Genomic DNA, 19,518 nt, shown 5'->3' on the forward strand with positions numbered 1-19,518 from the left:
GGTTGTGCATCTTTCTGAGGTTTTCAATCATTTTGCCTATTTTTTTGGATCAAAACTTCTGTGAAGGAATCACATCTTCATTAACTAGGTGAGGATGAATGAAAAGAAAAATGGTACTGGAGTTTCTTATTTCCAGCAAAGTTGACATTACTTCCCCAGAGAAAACCTTCCTGATTCCTGGACTCTATTAGTTCTCCCTGTTATATGCTCCCAAAACACCCTCTTGTTTTTCAAAGAACTCATGTCTTCCTTCTGTGTTGCTTTGTAAACTCCAAAATAAGGATTTGTACATGTTTTATTCACTGTTGTGTTCATAGTTCTAGAAGAGTCTCACTATCCACTAAAGACTGAATAATTGATGAATGAACTGATGAAGAAAGCGGATGTTGGGACAATCGTGGCTAATGACACAGCTAGTCTAAGCAATTCAAAAACACACCTAGATCCCTTTCTTAACTTTACTAGTCATTTAATGACTTAGACAAGTTACAAGGTTTCTGGTCCAAGCTGTTGTTTTCCAATGGCTTTTCAGTACACTTCATAACACTGAACACCAGCCCAGTCTAATTAATTAGTCAGTTTATAAGTTTCAAAAAGCAAGGGAATTTACCTCTTGTTTATATGATAATTTTAAGTGCTTGTCCGAAACACTTGGATAGGGGTAGTATCTCCAGTTTTAGATGAAGCAACAAAAGAGGCCAACCGACTTCCTTTGTAATAAAAGTTCTATGGAACCAAAAATAATTAAGTCAGAAAAGAGAATCACAGTATGGTACCAAAACTGTAATGTGGTCTTATCTCCTTTTGAAGGATACTTCATATTTGTAGTACCATCAATTTAATGCAATCATGAATTTAACTTCCACAATTTGATTTTAGATAATAAATCCTCATTTTTCACTATAAATGTAGAAAACGTTATTATTCTTTCTAGTCAAATAAACATTGTAAAATATTGGCTCAACATAAAGTCATACTGGGCTGAGCTCTGAGGTTAAAAAAAGATTGACTAATCGATCTGTTGATCTGTCTATATATCTATGTGTCTATCTATCAGTATGTCCAGGTTACAATTTATTTATAATTACACCTCTGGGAAATTGAGATTTTCAGTGGCAGTGATGGATTATTGGATTATTAGATATGTGATTTCAGAGAAAATATTTCATTTCTATATAGTTATTATGGAAATAGTTTCTTTTTAATAATAGCTGTCATTTGTTAAGTGGTTATGATTCTTAATGCCCTGGAATATACAATTTACTCAGTTTTCCTCTTTGCTTTCTCATGAAAGCTAACAGAGCTAGCTGCTACCCTCTTTTCTGTAATAGAGATGAGGGACACAGGCAGAGATTACCATTTAAACTTTAAATGGTTAACATATGGCTCAGCTGAATGTTCACAATGCTTAGGATAGTTTAATCCATAAAATTATTTCAATTATTTGTAACTGTAGTCATAGTATTTTTTTTTAAGGGGTTATTCAAATAGCATGTTGTCCAAAACATTTATTTTAGAAAAAGAATCTGGATTTAAGTGTAGAATGTTCATGATAGGATAACATATTTTAGTTTCTTATGCTAATAACTTAACAGGTAATAAATTTTCTTGTATGTTGTTTCATTATGAGTCCAAAACATCATAGTAATAAAAAATGATAATGGAAATTTAAATCTATTTAAAAAATCCAGACATTATTTGTAAGACACTTTACTACGCACTGCCTGCCCTGCCCCAAACATTGAACAATAGTCTCTGGAAATTGTTTTAATGGGTATGTTAAGCTTTTTCTATATATAATATTTTGTTTTCCCTGTTCACATGATTATTAATAATCAACAAAGTGGCTAAACAGCAAACTGATATATGTGAAATTTTTAAAAATCTTAATGTAAGTAAATTATCATTTGAATCATCAAGGATTAATTATGAATTACCACTCTTCAGCTAATTTAAAAACAGTTACATTTTTTGTGGAAAAATCTTAGAAATGACTTCGTCTATATACAACTTCACTTATCCCAGTGGATGAGAAAATATCCTTTTTTTTTGATTTAATAAACCCACTTGCTCCATTTCAAGATAAATTATTTTTTTTAAAGATCACAACTTTAGTGCATGGGTATTTACAAAATATATTTGTATTGCCTTTACAGAAAGATAAAGAAGACCAGTGGCTAGAGAAAAAAGTGCAGGGAAATAAGGACCACATTATTTTAGAGCATCTACAGTGGACAATGGGGTATGAAGTTCAAATTACAGCTGCCAATAGATTGGGATATTCAGAACCAACAGTCTATGAGTTCAGCATGCCGCCAAAACCCAACATTATTAAAGGTAAGCAAACTATATGCTTTCTTAGGCCGAAAATAAATATGATAGCATCTTTTATAACCCCTCTGGATTTTTTCTTAATATTGAAAACATAATTTTATAGAAGGAAGTATAAATTCTAGGTTCTAATCATGATTATTTACATGTCTTAATCAAGATTTCTCAGTTGCTCTTGCCATAAAAGATTGGTTCATTTGTAAATGCGCTTTGACAACTTTAGTGGTTGAAGTGGTAGAGAGAGAATGAGCAGAGGGGGAGGATGGAGGATAAGAGAAACTGTTGAAAATCAACATGAAAAATATTCGTTGAGACCAGAAAAAACTTCTGCAAAGGAGAAAACTTCTCTGCCGAACACATGAGGCCTGGTCCTCCACTTCTGGGAAAATGAGCCCATTCATGCCTGACTAAGCAAGTTGAGTTTGGAAAGATAAAATCTATCACAGAATGAGGCAGAAACAACCACAGATACACCCGCAGAAAGAACTATGAATAGAGTTTCAAAGAAGCTCAAAAAGTCGCAGGACACTCATTATTGGTGGTCACAGCACACTGGTGGCTACCTTTATTAGGGAATATTGCTTACATTATTTTATGCTAGTGATATTGTCAAAGTCTACAGGAGGGATATTACATTTTTTTTTCAGATACATGCTATAGAGGTGAAGATGCAAGAATTTGTCCTGATTCATAGTCAGTTAACTCTGTTAATGAGTTGTCATATTGGTCATATTTTAACATTCATCATTCCTTTACATATTTAAAATTTTAAAATTTAAAATTTATACATACATGTATATATACACACATACTCTTTATATATAGATAGAGACATCAGAGCTGCATATTCATAAACATGATTTATTTAAGTCATATTATAATAGAATGTCAGTATTACATACTATTTTTGAGACTGGAAAAAAATTTGTCAGTTCAGTCATGCTATATAATCCTCTTGTAATTTCAAATTAATATTAATTTCATTAGTATGACTTTGTTATACATCATTTTTCAATTGAAAGCAGCTTTATACAATTAATCTTTCTATAAAAAAGTAATTACTATTGGTTTTATGGTTTAAAAGTAATTTATATCATGGCTTTGCATTGCTAGTATTAATTAATAAGTGCTTCCAATTATAATTTGAAATTAGGAAGTTGGACGTATCTAGAAATAATATGGATAGCTGGGTATCATATTGTGCTGGCACTTTTTATAATTTACAAAGTACTTCTGCACTTATTATCTCATCTTATTCTTGAATCTGAGTTGAGCAACAAAGAGTTATCCTCATTTTACAGATACAGTTTTGAGAAGCTAAAGTATTTGTTCAAGGTCAGAGCTACTTTAAATCATATGACAAATCCCATGTCCTTACAAGATGATACACCTAATAAAAAGAATGGTTGAATGAACTATTAAGTTCATTGTTTCTGTGAGTTTTAAACATCAATAAATGCTTCTACAATTATAATGCATTATGTCTGTAGTAATTATCCTCTCTGCAGATATCAGGAACATGATATAAATATGATTTTTAATCTGAGTCAGAATCTCCAAAGGAGGATTTCAAGAGCAAACTTCATCCTCCTACATCTTTTTTTTTAAATAGATCTTTATTGGAGTATAATTGCTTCACAATGTTGTGTTAGTTTCTGTTGTACACCAAAGTGAATCAGCCATATGCATACATATATCCCCATATCCCCTCTCTCTTGAGCCTCCCTCCCACGCTCCCTAGCCCACCCCTCTAGGTCGTTGCAGAGCACCGCGCTGATCTCCCTGTGCTATGCTGAAGAGACACGTACCACAGTGTTCATTGCAGCACTATTTACAACATCCTCCTACATCTTTAATCAAGATAAAAATGAATATTTTTTGAAATGGAAGGCAATATTTTAGTTTTATAGATAAAACGCAAACTGTAAAAAAAATAGATTTCAGGCAGGTTACTTTACGTTATACTCCCAGAGTCCCTGTTATGCTGTTTTTATAAGAAACTGTTGTTAATAAAACAATAGTAAGTATAAACCAAAAGATAAATAAATAAAAATAGAATATATATGAAGAATATATATATGTATATATATATATATGGAGGCACAAAAATAAAGTATGTTATGATGCATTTTCTATAAAAACATTTTGTTTCAGTTTTGGGAAGTTAGTTTGTGGACAGTGCTTAGAAGGAAAATGGTTTATAGTTTCAACTTTGCTCTTGTCATTTAACTTCTCTTGATATGTATTTCCTAATCCCTAAGCTAGTTTCTTCTGGTTCTGCAATATTAAGATTTATTCATTCATTCATTCCAGTTATTCACTGGGGTCTTGCTTTGTGGAAAGTACTGTGATGAGTGCAGAGGAATTATCTGTGAAAAGTACAGAACTGGTTCCTGAACTCAAAGACTATACAATCTAGTAGGGAAGATAGACATTAATCAAGAGTTAGAATAACCACCAAGTAATTACAACTAAGAGATATGCTGGTGCAGTGTGCTGCCATGAGAGCCTTTGGCAAGTATACCTAACTTATAGGGGTAGGTGAGGCTTGAGAAAGGATTCCCTTGGAAAGTGACTTTCTGAAAGAAACTTGTAAGGAATGAGCCTTCCACGGAAAGTGTCTTATGTGGAAGAAGTCTCTGAAAGAAGAAGGAATTTGATTTGCTTTAAGAACTAGAAAAATGATGGCTGGGAGAGAAGCTAGAGGTGTGTGAACAAAAATAAGGATACCGAGAGATCTGTGACCCAACCAATCCAAGGTCTTCTAAAAACCATGTAAATAATTTTAAAACAGATCCTGAAAGTCATAAGAAATCATTTGAAGCAGGGAAATTATATGAATAGATAGACATTACAGACAGATTAATCTTGCTCATCAGGATAGAAGCAAGAGATGGATGGACATGAATGCTTGAAAAAATGTGATAACAGTAGAAAAAGAAAGCAATGAATAAATTCCAGACACGTTGTAGATGTAGATTAACCTGCCTGTGTAACAGAATGGATTCAGTAGATATTGATGACTTTCAAGTTTCTTGCTTGGGCAACTGGAACATTGTTAACATCGTTTCCCAGGATGAAGAATCTTATAAACAGAGCAGGATTTGGAGAGTAAGGGTCAAACATAAATCGGTTTGGTATTCGTTAGGTTTGAAATGTCAAATTGTTGTTAGATATATATGTATGGAGATGGGAAGACAGCCATGGCTTGGAAATATACATTATGATGTTTTCAGCCTTAACAGATAATTGGTATTTAAAGCCTGGGTGGGGATAAAACCACACAGTGAGTAATGTCTAAGCTCTATGAGAAATAGTTGATGTCTGTGATACTCATAGATGTTTCCCAGTACCCAATACCAGTACTTAGAAGGGTGAGTGGCACAGCATTAATGTTCAAGAGGTGCTTCTTGAGTTACTGAGGAGTAGTGTTAAGAACCATGTCCTGTATAACCATGTTATACAGGACGAGGAAACCCCTCCCTCCCGCAATGAGACTAAGATGTAGAGTTCCTGGAAAAACAGAAGACTGTAGTATCTTGGCAGTTAAAAGACAGTCATTTTTCCAGAAGAAATTTATCAATCACATTTGCCCCTTCAGATGCTGCTGAGAGGTCAACAACTCAATTGAAAGAGATGTGAAATGTGCTTATTACATACAGCTCTGCTGAAGTGCTTGGGAGAGAAATTAGGTAGGAATGAGCTGAGGATTGTATGGGAGGTTAGCAGGTTTAGAGTCCGTGTTAATTTATGCTTTCAAGAAGCTCTGTATGAAGGAGAGCAGAGGGGGAAAAAATAGTCAGCGTTAGAAGGACTTTTATGATGAAAAAGGCTAGCACGTGTTTCACAGCTGATTAAACAGATCAAGCAGTCAAGGAAAAGTCAGACATACAGATGTACAGACAAAGCTACCTGAGAAGGTAGGAGATAGAATTCATCCCCTCTAAACTGTACAGATGATACAAAACCAGATCATCTTACTGGAAAAGGGAAAGATAAAAGATTTATTTTATCTATAAAAATGTCACAAAATACTATATAATTTACTGTGACTGAATCCAGAGACTGCTAAGGTCTCATGGAAAGCCAGATCAAAGAAGTGCCCTTATAGTTCAAGAATTGTTTGATTTAGCTCTGGGAGGATTCTTGGGACAATTTTAGAAGCTGTGATAGTTGATGGTGAATTTGGGAGCCTTTAAACCCACAAAATACTATAGAGTTAAAATTATGTATCAGCAAAATAAGAAAAAATGATCTTCATATGCCTTCATCATAATTACTCTTATAGTTATATAATTTCTTATTCCATTTAAAAATACACATTAGAAATTCAAACATATTTTAAATTAGTTATGTATAATAAACTAGCAAATCTTAAGCCTTATTTAATTTGGAGAATATATGGAGTTTAAAAGTTAATTTAGTTTTAATTTATGTTTTAAATAGCATGCATTGTAAACTGTCCAAATAAAGTTTACAGACTTTGAATTTAAAAACCCATTACTTATGTGCATTCAGATATATTTAACTCTTTGAGTAAAGCAGCAAGCTAAATCTAGAGTACATTTATTTGTTGGACTGAGGGACTATTTTTTAACAGTAGGCTTACCTTACATTCATATGTAATATATTCTATTGATAATAATGGCTTTTCTATGTACGTATCTTAGTGGACACCACATTTCTCCATAGTTCATGATTCTGATTTGAAAACTATTTTATGATTAATAATATTTTCCTTTCTTCACTTATTAAATGTGTTTATTTTGAAAGCTGCATTCCTTGATTCACATAGAAACAGAGTGTGCAAAATCACAATTATGTTCTCTTTTGGAATGTTCATACAGCATAATTCCATCTCATTTTATTTTATAAACAATGAAAATATTGGGTAGTGATGACAAATTAATTCTTGTAAAACTGATTACAAAACCATCTATGGAACTAGAGGCTGTTAAAATGATATTTATTGATTTGTTCTGTAATTTTAAGGACTAAAAATATTCCTAACTTAGTAGAATGAGTATAATCTAATGCTTTAAAAAATTCTTGGAGATAAAATGACTCTGAAAAAAATTTTCATCATTTCTTTTGGCTTTAGGACATGTGTAATATTGTTTGTTTTAACCAAAAACAAAACAAAACCCTTAGTAAATTGCTTCCTTTTTCTTCTCTTGTTACTATGAATTGAAAACATGTCTAAGTTTAACATAGACTCTCATTATAATTTGATGGGAAATAATTGCATCCATACCAAGAAGTGACATAGATCACCACCAATAAATATATTGCTAAAATTTTTCAGTTAATTTTTATTTTAATAGACTTTTTTGATTATACTTATAATGAACAGTAGAGTAAAATTATTTTGATAGCATTCAACTTTAGTTCCAGCAAGACTAATATACCCTTTCATCTCCAAATAACTCAACATGAACGGAAAACAAAACATTCAAGTGCATGGCAAATACTAAAATGCTTTCTTAAGGTTATGATTGTTTTAGAATTTAAATTAAAGAAACTTTAAAACAATGGTGAAATTGAAGTTCAGTTAATTGGGAAGAACTTCATTTCAACTATCTGAAATGATACATGCAAAACAATATTTATTTGGTTTAGTACATAATGCAAAAGTAAATTTCTGTAAATTATTTTCATGATCTTTGTTTCTCAAAATTATTTTAAATGAGCAACAATAACGTATGTCTAGAGTATGCCTATGGCCAGTTGAGTTAATGTTCCTTGCTTTTATTCTTTTGAAAATTTACACTGTGTGAACTTGTCATTTTCAATTATATTTCTTGGTACTTCATTCATTATTAAAAATATAACTACTTTTATTAAATATGTTTTATAGGAAAATATGATAGCAGAAAAATAAAAAAAACTAGCAGCAAACATTGCAGAATATGATGAGCTCATTTAAGTAACAGTGTGAATTTACCAGTAGCACAGTGGAATGACTGGTGACCTTTCTCTAATAAGTTGTATCTTCATTAAAAAATATTTAAGATGTTCACATTTAAGTAATCAATGATAGAACTGAGTTATGTTTTTAATATGTGACAACTATTTAGAAGCGTTTTATACTAGATTTTTAAAATTCTTTGTCTTGTATCAAAATAATTTTTTGTAGGTAATTAGTAATAGCTTTGTGTACATCTTGTATTAATTATTTTCTCTTTTTTTCTTTCCTACTGTCACTTTTTTCTTTTCCTTTATTTTCATGTTTGTAACTCTATTCTTTATTCCTTAATTATTTTATTCTTGTTCTACTTTCAAAAATAATTTTCATCATGCAGATAAATGCTGTGAAGCGAATAAAGGTGAAAATGGAAGCCAGTCATGGCAGCTGAATGCTGCTGGGTTTTCTTTCATTATAGCCATAAGTTTGTCTTGCATGTTTTAATGTTGTTACATCATATATTTCCTTTTATTCCCTGCAAATTTACAAGGCTAATCTAAAATTATAATAAAATATTTTCTAAGGTCCAACTAATTATGCACGTATCCTTACCCATGAATAGTTAGCCTTTTTTCCCTTCCCCAAATTGTTGACCTTTAAAGTAGATAATTTGTCAGAAAATCACAGAAGGAAACTGAACCAGGATTGTTTCTTCCAAGTACTAGTTCACAGCGTAACTTGTTACATTCTAAATTTTTCTTTAATTTCTAAAGTTGAGCTTATTAAATATCATGTCACTTTTATTTGGAACTTAAGCGTTTGCTATATCTAATCTTTCATTTGATTATTTTACAAATGTAACTCAATATCCATGGCCATACATTGTATAAGTAGTAATTTTGTTATGTAGAATTGTGGATCTTTTATATTGGTTTGGATTGTTATACTTTTAAATGTAAGTTTCCAACTTTATAAAACACATAATATTTCACTGTGTTTACCATTTATATAAAATATAAACCTGATAACTTTTATTATATTAGATGTGTATCCTATTGTGCTGCCTTATTTTCTTTTTATTGACTTAAAATGTCATAAGGAATAAAAGTGAAACGGAGTTTTTTTTCTTCAATTTGAAAACCAATTTTTAAAAATCCAAACTTTTTTTTTTCATTAAGTGAAAATATCTTCTGCAGTTGCCCCAAAATAAATAAAAATTAAGTTTGAATATGTTTAAAAAGTTGTACCCTGTTCACTAGATTGGAATTGTGTTTTGAGGTGGCATCAAGTATTCATGTTCTAACAATATGTATACGTATTTATTACTTTTTCCTGGACACCTGAGTCAATTTCTTTGCAAGGATCAGAGAGAGAAGTAAATATTTTAGCTACTACTTTCAAGAAGAGGAAATTGAGATGAGAAGGGGGTATTACTAGATTCCAGCACTCAGAGGAGATTCCTCTGGATTTGAGGGAGTAACATGAGTAAATGATTTTTGTTTTCACATTTTCATTCATCACAAAATGAGAAAAGAGTGTTTTGTGCTTTTTACTCCCAACCACATGCTAGCAAGTGATTCTTACTACTCACTTAGGACAATTAGCAGGCAATCAGATTTATATATATTAACAAGAGTGACTGTAACTTACATGGTAAACCAAATGATTGGTTTCTGGGCTTTGAGATTCATTCATCAAAATCAATTTGTTTGGTTGCATGAAAGTATTCTGTCTTTAAAGAAATACCTGCATGATCCTATCATGTAAGATCTAAAGATAGACCTGCCTTTGGTAGCCTGTTTTCTGTAATTTATCTTTTCCATACTCTTTGCTGTCCACTGCTGTACTTTTTTCTTCTGAGCTAACAACAGACCTGTAGAATGCAGAAGTGACCCATTCACAGATTAAACACACTTCTTTCTCCCTTGCTGAGACAAAGGGATTTCCCAATTCCAATTTTTGCAGTGTGGAGATTTAACCTATTTATTGGGAATGTTTGATTTTTAAAATTAAAAGAGCCAATGTTCTGTTTATTGAAGAACTAATTATAATCGCATACTACACTCCATGATTGCATATCACATTCCATGAGTTTGGATAAGACTTGTAGATATGTTGATTACTAACATGTAACAAGTGCTAGGAAAGAAAGGAGTTCCAATAACACTTCCATGAACAATTTTTCCCATTCATTATAACCTGACTGGATCTCTCCAATAAATTGTAAATATTTCCATGAGAAAGTCATAGAAATTATCTTGATTTAGTTCATGATTACAAAATACTTTTGTGAAGAACATGTAATATGTCTTTAGTAAGATAACAGAGTTGATTTTTATTTGAAATTTTATATTCTATGACTCAAAGTCACCAACAGTGATAAGAAGAACACTCAGTCTAGTTTGAATGATACCTAGACTGACATTTGGACAGTTCAGAAAAGAGCCTAAAATTGACATTCTAATATCTTAGCAGAATTATTTACACTTAATGAGTGGTTCATTTAGATTTTTTAAACATCTAAGTACAGATCAAGATATTAATCCTAAAATTAATGAGCTATATATCCTTTGGTTAAATGTTTATTCTTAGATTAACAGTTATTTTACAGTTCTAAGATATGCAAAAATTTTTAAAAATTCTCAGACATCTTAAAATAATCGACTCTGTGCTTTGTCTTACGTCTATAAGAAACAGGAAAGCACAAAACCATAAACAATTCAGCTATTGCATTTCAAAAAATGAAACCTTAGAGACTGTAAATTACCTTCTTGGATTTTTTTTTTTATATCTTAATAATATGTAAGTGTTGCTGAATTATCTTTTTTATTACTTGAGCTTTACTCTTGTTATATGCAACCATAAAGTCTAACTGACAGCACATTTTTGTCTAATTAATGTCTGCTGTAGGTCTAAGTAAATGTGACTGGTAAGCAGGACATAAAAATTCTCCCTAGTATCATCCAATAATTCTTTTTCATCCAGTGGATTTTTAAATAAAATTCTGTCTGAAATGTGTAAATATGAACTTGTGTGTAAGGTGAGTTTTGTTATCCATTGTGTATAATCAGAAATATGTACCTATGTTTATTGATGTGTATATCTTATCATCCAATGTTAAAATCATTTTAAAAGTTTGTTTTGACCATATTATACCAGTTGTAAAGTTAGGTTGATTTGCTTATGCATAATCGCCATTATCTGCATGTGAAGTATCATGATTAATTTTTTATGTAAATCTGAAATCTCCTTTTTTCTTCTCCCAATTTTTCAAAGTCTATCTTCTTTTCTCCATTTATCCTTCAGCCTTACATGTCTCTCTATCCCAATTCAAACTCTAATTATTTATCATATAGCTCTAAGGCCCATCAAACCACATTTTAGATATGCTAACAGATTAAGCCTAGGAGGTAGTAGTAAAATCTTCTTTCCTATGAAATTTTTTCTTACATGGAAGAACCTTAAGTAAATTGTCATTTTTATTTTTCTGTCCCAATACTATTATTCATTGGGAATAAGTAGATTTTGTAAACTCTATACCCATATTCTTTCCCAAACCATCATGCAAGTGTACTTATGTGAATCAATTACTGGTAGACAAGAACAAGATTGAAACACTTAAAGACTTGCTTCATTTTTCTTAAAAAATTTTTTTCCTTTTTTTTTCTTAGCCTAAAATATCTCAAGTGTTTAACAATTTTAAATAAATAAATAAATTCTAGACATTTGATTAACATTATATATGTCAATTACATAAACAAATAATTGCACAAATAATTTTATTGTAGATAATTTTGACTTTTTAAGTATTCAGCATTTCTTTTAAAATTAATAATTAAAATTACAACTATGCATAGTAGTTCATAGGTTATACAATTTGGGTTAATTTGAAAATCATTATACAACAAACATTTTCTATTTAAGAATTCCCATTAATTATATTTAATTTAAATTAAAACTTAAATAAGGAAAATTCCACAATGTTTTCAAGTCTGGACAGTTGGATTTATGGTTATTCATTTATATTGAATAAAATAGAATATGCAAGGGAGAATTAGGCCAGGTACTTTTGGATCTGGATGAGTACTTTCAGATACATGAAAAGTATTTTATTTATTCATATGGTATACCTACACTAAGAATGAAGGAATAAAATTTTTAGATTACAAATCATTTTAGATTACAAATCATTTTAGTAATTCAAGATGGATATTTACATCACCAATACAATAGTTAAGTGTGTTTGGACCTAGCTTTCAAAAATAGCTAATATTATACGTAATATTTTCAGTTTATAGTAGTTAACTAAGAAATATCTCTAGTCACGTAAAATTATCTGAAAATCTCCACCCATTTGTTTTTGCTTATGATATTAGCAGCATTAAGAGCTTTAAATAAGTAAGCTGTTATGACACTACCTAAATTAAATATTATCATTTATATATTTTTTAGTCCTTATGCATTAGGATTTCGCTCAATGAATAAAGATACAGGATCAAGAAGTTCATACCTAAATGTGTCATTTTATGTATTTTATTATGGTTCAAATCTGTGAGGCACAATGTAATATACTTTAAACCGTTTTTGAATAAGTACAAATTAAGTAGGCTTTCTCTTACTTGGTTTTATACCCTTTCATTCTTCCTTCCAATTGTTTCTTCCTAATATTCTCTCCCTCCCACTCTCCTTCCCCCTATCCTCCCTCTCTCTCTTCCTCCCTCTCAATATCTGGTCATGAATAAATACAGTGCATTTCTTCTATTCTTTTTCTGTTAATCTCTGTTAAATTGTAAAATTTCAGAATTTGTGATATGTATATATGTCACAAAACCTTCAACAAGGCTAATGCGTTGAATGGGTAGCTTAAATTTATATATTTCAAATGATTAGCGATATGAATATCCTACAAATAGTGCTGAAATAATTTCAATATAAATTGAAATTGGTAAAAACTCTATATCTGAATCGGCTGATTATGTCATTTTTAAAAAGGAGTATTATTTAATCACTATCAACACTCGATGGTTAATCTTAGAATTCAGAAAATATTAACAGAGTAAATTTTAGGTCTTAACTAAAGAAAAAAATATCTAATATCTAATTAACATATTCTTTTCCAAATCACCATCTAAACTAGAGTATTTTTCTAGAGTTAACATTTTTAATGTTTAAAAGTGGTAGTATCTCTCTTTACTACATGGTGCTTAAAAACTTGTTGTAATACATAAAGATTATAAAAGTAAGCAGCATCTCAATATTTATGTAAGGGAGTGGATTCAGTAAGTATAAATCTAATTTAATTGTTCTGAAATAAAGCAGAGACGGGAGGTTAATATCAATTCTTTGTTTTCCAAATACCTTTAGTTTCTTTATCTTACCTGAGATTATGAACCAGATAAACATCTCTTGTAGTCATCCTCCCCTCCTTCATGGCTATTAACTAATTGGAAGCCTAAAATACTTGTCCCTAAATATTACAGAAAGAGTGGATTACTCTATAACATCAATTTTTAGCTACTATTTAGCAAAATTGAAAAACAAAATATCCAAGGAAAGCACATATGTTCAGAAGTTCTTTTAGTATATCTGAGGTGATTTGAACTGCAGAAGATGTCCTCATGCCTTTGTTAGTAGACTATTATTTGACCTACTTTTTAAAGATATGCTCATTCAAGTGTAATTAAATTTTAAGTGTGAATCAATCTAATGTTGGTTGTATTAAGCCTAGATATATTGCAAAATTTCTTAATTTGTGTATGTTCAAATTAAATTCAGTTATTCTTTATCACTCCATTTTAAGTAATAGAAATATAGTTACACATTGCAAATATTGCATAATATTCATAGGTAGCATAATTTTAAATTATACCATATTTATTTTATTTTATCTATGTACTAAATGGGACTACCAAATAAATCTCCAGCAAATCCTTTTTTTCCCTAAAAGCAAGCAATTAAAAAATACTGTTTTAAAGAACATCCATAATTCATGAATTTCTTTCAAGAATATTTTTATCTCACATCTTACACTGATTTTATGTGTAACACTTCTGTTTTAAAGTGCATATTGCTGATCATTTTAATTGCGTTTGTTTTCATCATAGCTTATTTTCTTGAAATAAAATGTACGTTATATATGTATTGTCCTCAGTATCATCTCTTATTTAAAATCCCTGACATAATATCCAGCACTATGTGTAATCCTATGCATGAGTTTCATAGTATATTAAATGTCATTTTATTTTCTGTATTTCTGTGTCTCCATTGTTGTAATAAAGAAAACTGAGGAAAACCTTTGTTATATGTGTTTTCTTTATTACTGGTACAAACGTTTTCTGTCTTGTGTGTTTTCATTTCTAACTTGATCAGATTCAATATCTCAGTGTAATAAACATATGATCATTGAGTGATTTCTCTTTCGGTTTAAATAATATATCATCAGCAGGCTCATATTGGAAAAATATTTTAGGAACAATACCAAATACTGTTACTTTTGTAGTCAACTAGTTCTAAGGTCTTCTTAGAAACTTTTATTACTAGTGGAGACCATAATCAGATGATGTCTTAATAAAACACATTAATACAGTTAATCATTTAAATAATGTAATAATTGGAGAGTAGTCTCCTTTGCCAGCAAAAATTTATGAAAGCAGACATAAATCCTTAAAGTGATTTTCTCCAATTCCTTTGGTTAACATATTACTATAATTCAGTTCGAGCACCATGAGAATAAAGTTGTAGAAAATCAATAAGGTTCTCAGTTCATCCACAGCCAAAGTATGAAACAAAAATGGCTTTGTAAGTTTACAAATAATAACAATAATATGAAAACAGAGCAGCTTCTACTTTTTAACATGCACTGTGATACACACTGCATGGAATGCCTTAAGTGCAATATTTCATTTACTATGAAGTAGCATTTCTCCCATATTTTAGATGAGAAAAGTGAGACCTAAAGAGGTTGAGGAATTTACATAGTGAAAAGTCACAGTGCCCTTTATAAAACATCATATTACTTTGTGTTTGTTTGTTTTAGTGCTGAACCTGGGTTCAAATGATAATTATTTTTTATCTTAAGATTTTTTTGATGTGGACCATTTTTAAAGTTTTTATTTAATTTGTTACAATATTACTTCTGTTTTATGTTTCGGTTTTTTTCGCCCTGAGGCATGGGGGATCTTAGCTCCCTGACCAGGGATCGAACCCGGACCCCCTGCAGTGGAAGGTAAAGTCTTAGCCACTGGACTGCCAGGGACGTCCCTCCGATGATAATTCTTTAATAAGTAAATTATTCAGTTATTTTTTATAAAGTGAAAAAAACCTGGTGGTTTAGACATGAATATATATTTCTCTTTTACAAACACAGTCAAGTGTTGCATTGCCAGTTAAAAATTAAATAGTGTAGAAATTACAAAAGGGAAAATATTCGTTTTCAAGATTTGCATTATTTTAAGGCACACTTAATCTTCCTTACTCCAGAACAACCCTCTCCCAAATGTATGTCTTAATATATATACCACCCATTAAAAATGTTTGCATACATTTCAAAGTGAAAATTTTCATATAATATATGTATGTTGTTATAATATTGAACTTCTTTCAATTGATACATTAGTTACAGAAGTTTTATATATTGGGAGAGAGAGAAAGGTAAGCTGATTTTTTCTGTTGTTCTTGTTTTTATTCTTCCTGAAGCTCCTTAACAATGATATGGTATCAAATGGGAACTATCTGGGGATGGTTGGAAATTTTCATGGTGACTGTCACAGTATTATATTACTTTGTTAGCTTTATATTACTTTGTTGTTTGGGGCCACTGTGAGGAAACTAAAGAGATTTGAGAAAATTTATTCTAATATTCTAATCAAACACCATGATTTTATTATATCAACAATCTGAGGATCAGAGAAGAAGAATGACTAGTCATTGACATAGTCAAGTAACTTACACCCTCAGTTTTCCTCATATGTTTGTTTTATCAAATTACACTGAATCAAAGAAGGCATACCTAAATCTCTTGTCTATCACTTATATGATCTTATATCTTTAACCTAGTTTCTTTGATTTCTTCTTGATTGAACCATAGAAAAAACTTTGTGGCAAAGGAAGGGCTGTGTATTCACCAACTACCATTCCTCTGAGTAGTCATGATACTTCTCTTAAGCAGCTGTTGTGGTTCTCAGGTCAACTTGTACATATAGCTGCATTCCCAAGATCAGTGTAATAAACTCACAGTGAGTTTATAGCCTTCAAAGAATATCAAGTTAAATTTTATTATTTTCTGATTTTTACACATTGCCTGAAAACCCTTTATAAAATGACTTTATTTATATTTTTGTAGAAATAAATGATATTTAATTAATATAAAATAATATTTTTAGTTACTATCTAATAAAAACCAAAATAAATATTTCCATTTCAGCATCTATCTTTTTCATTTTAAGAAATCATACTAAACAGTTCAATACATAATTTGCATAGTGGCTATATGCTTGCTTCTCTACTGATTTCTCATTTATTATTACAAAGAGAAATATTAAATTATTTTAAAAGTCCTATTAAAATGTAGCCTTTTTTTTCTGTTTAAATGTGGTTAAAACAAAACTAAAAATTATCTCTTCAAATTAGCATTTCTGTTTTGAAGAATCTCTGAATGACAAACTTCAATTTGCTGTTGTTTCTATATAATTTCACCACGGCTAAACTGGATATGTATGTTACATGGAAGATTAAATGCAAAACTCACTGATGCTCTTGAAAAATGACAGGAAAAATATTCTACTTCTTGGTGCTTATTGGTGGAAAACAGAAAACAATTTATTGGATTTTCATATGCTATCCTGAGACTTATTGTTCCATCAAATGGCTCAGACATGAAGGAAAGTTTACTTAAGGAAATAGAAATATTTCTCTACAGCAGGGTCCAGTATGGTTCATTGGTGGATTTCTTCATACAGAAGCAGGTAGCTGAAAATAATTGACTTGCCTGTGTGTTACTCATAACTTAATATGTCATCTGTTTTTAATACTTATGAATATTGTACTTATGGACACTCTCAGTTGATTCAGGCACGTTAGTCAGTCCCGTGAAGATTTTAAAGATACTAACTTTGGGGTTTTTTTTTGCTCTTAAATATGCTCTATTTTTTCGAGCAGTTCCAAGTGTGCACCAAAATTGAGAGGAATGTACAGAGTTCTTATATACTTCCAATCCTGATGTATGCATAACCTTCCCCGTTATTAACATGCAGAATGGTACATTTGTTACCATCAATGAATCTACATTGACACACCATTTTTACCCAGAGTTCATAATTTGCATTAAGGTTCACTCTTGGTGTTGCACATTCTGTGGGTTTTGATGAATGTATAATGACATGCATCCACCATTATAGTATCATCCAAAATAGTTCCACCGCCCTAAAAATCCTCTGTGCTCTGCCTGCCTCTTTATCTCTCCCTCTCTCCTAATCCCTGGCAACCTCTGATCTTTATAACTGTCTTCATAATTTTGCTTTTTCCACAGTGTCATATAGTTGGAATCATACAGTAAGTAGTCTTTTCAGATTGGCTTGTTTCACTTAGTAATATGCCTTTAAAGTTCCTCCATGTCTTCTCATGATGTTATGGCTCATTTCTTTTTAGCATTGAATGATATTCCATTGCCCGGATGTCTCATGTTTTATCCATTCACCAAATGAATATCTTGCCTCTATTTTTCTTAAGTGAAAATCTACATTTCTATTTTATGGTTGATGGTATACAATATATTCATTCAGATGCAGTGGGTAATAATATATAAGTGGCCCTACATGTTTAGAATGTTTAGTTTTAATAATGTAACGTAATTTTTTATTTAACCCCAATGCAGAAATTGAAGTTTCTAAGACACAATAAAGTGAGTGTGTAAAAACAGAAATGTTGTAAACCTAATGTTATAAATTCCTTAGAAAATAATACCATCCATATATTTGTTCACATTTTCCATTTACTGTCTTATACATTTATAAAATTCAAAGGTATGTATATTTAAGAATTTTATAATAAATAGGTCAAACAGTTTGGAATTTCAACAAGCACTTTGTAAAATATCAGTTGTAGTTTAATCTTATATGGGTGTAATTCAATTTTGTAATATAGCCTTTAAGAAAAAAGTATTTTCTGTTTGTGCAGAGAAAATTTAATTTCTTTTTTTTTAAATATATGGAATAGCCTTTTACTATTAACAGAAAAAAATGAAATTGGCCAGTTAATGGTTGAAACAAGGACCTAAAATTACTATTCAATTTTTAACACTGGCCAATATCTGTTTTGATCATATTCACTTCAATCTAAGAAGCTCCCTTTCCTACTAACCAATAAAAATTTCATTATCTTATGGGAAATAATTAAATCAATTCCACCATAGTGAACTGAACATATACCATAAGATTTAAACTGCATATGGAGAAAGTATACAGTTAGTGAGGTGAGAATAAACTTCAAATGTATCAGTTTGAATAATTATCACATATAAAAATATTTTATATCTCTTTATCCCATTTTTTTGACAGGGTTTTGTGACAAGTGTTCTCCATTCCAACATACTTAGCAATTTGAAATGTCAGTGTAGATAAGAGCCTAGATATTCTGCTGTGCAAGGACTTTAGATATTTCACAATTTCCCACAATTTATAGTTGCACCAGATTTGTAACAACAATTATTAAAAACGTTCATTTCTAAGTTTTCAGTTATTTGAAACATTTATCAAAAAAGTGCTGTTATCTACAATACTATTTCTTTTTAGCCAACTTTTTTTTTTAATAACACAGTTTATTTTATTTAATTTCCTTTCTTACATTAAACTGTTACTTTACCTCATACTGAAATTTGACAAGGTTCTATCAACATTCCCATAGAAGAATAACAATTTTATATTCTGGATTATTCACTTTTTACAAGGAATTGTTTTAAAAAGATAGATACTAAAACCTTAAGGGAGACTGGGTGGATATTAAAAAAAAATAAAATAAAGGTGAAAATTATGAACCACTTGAAATGTCATTCCATTTAGAAGTATATAGGATCATTATACTAATTATAAATATATTTTATATAAATTTATAGTATTATACAGTGTCTATTTTTGAAATATATTAATAGACATAAATTGTCTAATGTTAATTCAATCACTAATCGCATATAAGAGACTGAGTCTATTTCCTAGCTTCTTAAATCTAAACATCAAGGAGGGATTGACATGTCTACATGTATTATGGAAATGGGTATGGAATCAGAGACA

At 30.4% G+C, this 19,518-nt stretch overlaps 1 protein-coding gene across 2 annotated transcripts in view; it reads left to right on the plus strand.

Annotated features, from left to right (window-relative positions):
* Positions 1-19,518, plus strand: part of NCAM2 (neural cell adhesion molecule 2) — a 491,886-nt gene that overhangs the window by 443,137 nt on the left and 29,231 nt on the right. Inside the window, exons 15-16 of one of the 2 annotated variants that reach the window (XM_082460390.1) lie at positions 2,157-2,337; positions 8,634-19,033. In XM_082460390.1, the coding sequence (XP_082316516.1) occupies positions 2,157-2,337; positions 8,634-8,740 (288 nt within the window). In that variant the 3' untranslated portion in view covers positions 8,741-19,033. Of the gene's footprint in view, positions 1-2,156; positions 2,338-8,633; positions 19,034-19,518 lie in introns of those variants that run through there. The other variant, XM_082460389.1, reaches the window with a different exon arrangement.

The sequence above is a fragment of the Balaenoptera physalus genome, assembly GCF_965194825.1.
Source record: "Balaenoptera physalus genome assembly, chromosome: 4".
NCBI lineage: Eukaryota > Metazoa > Chordata > Mammalia > Artiodactyla > Balaenopteridae > Balaenoptera > Balaenoptera physalus.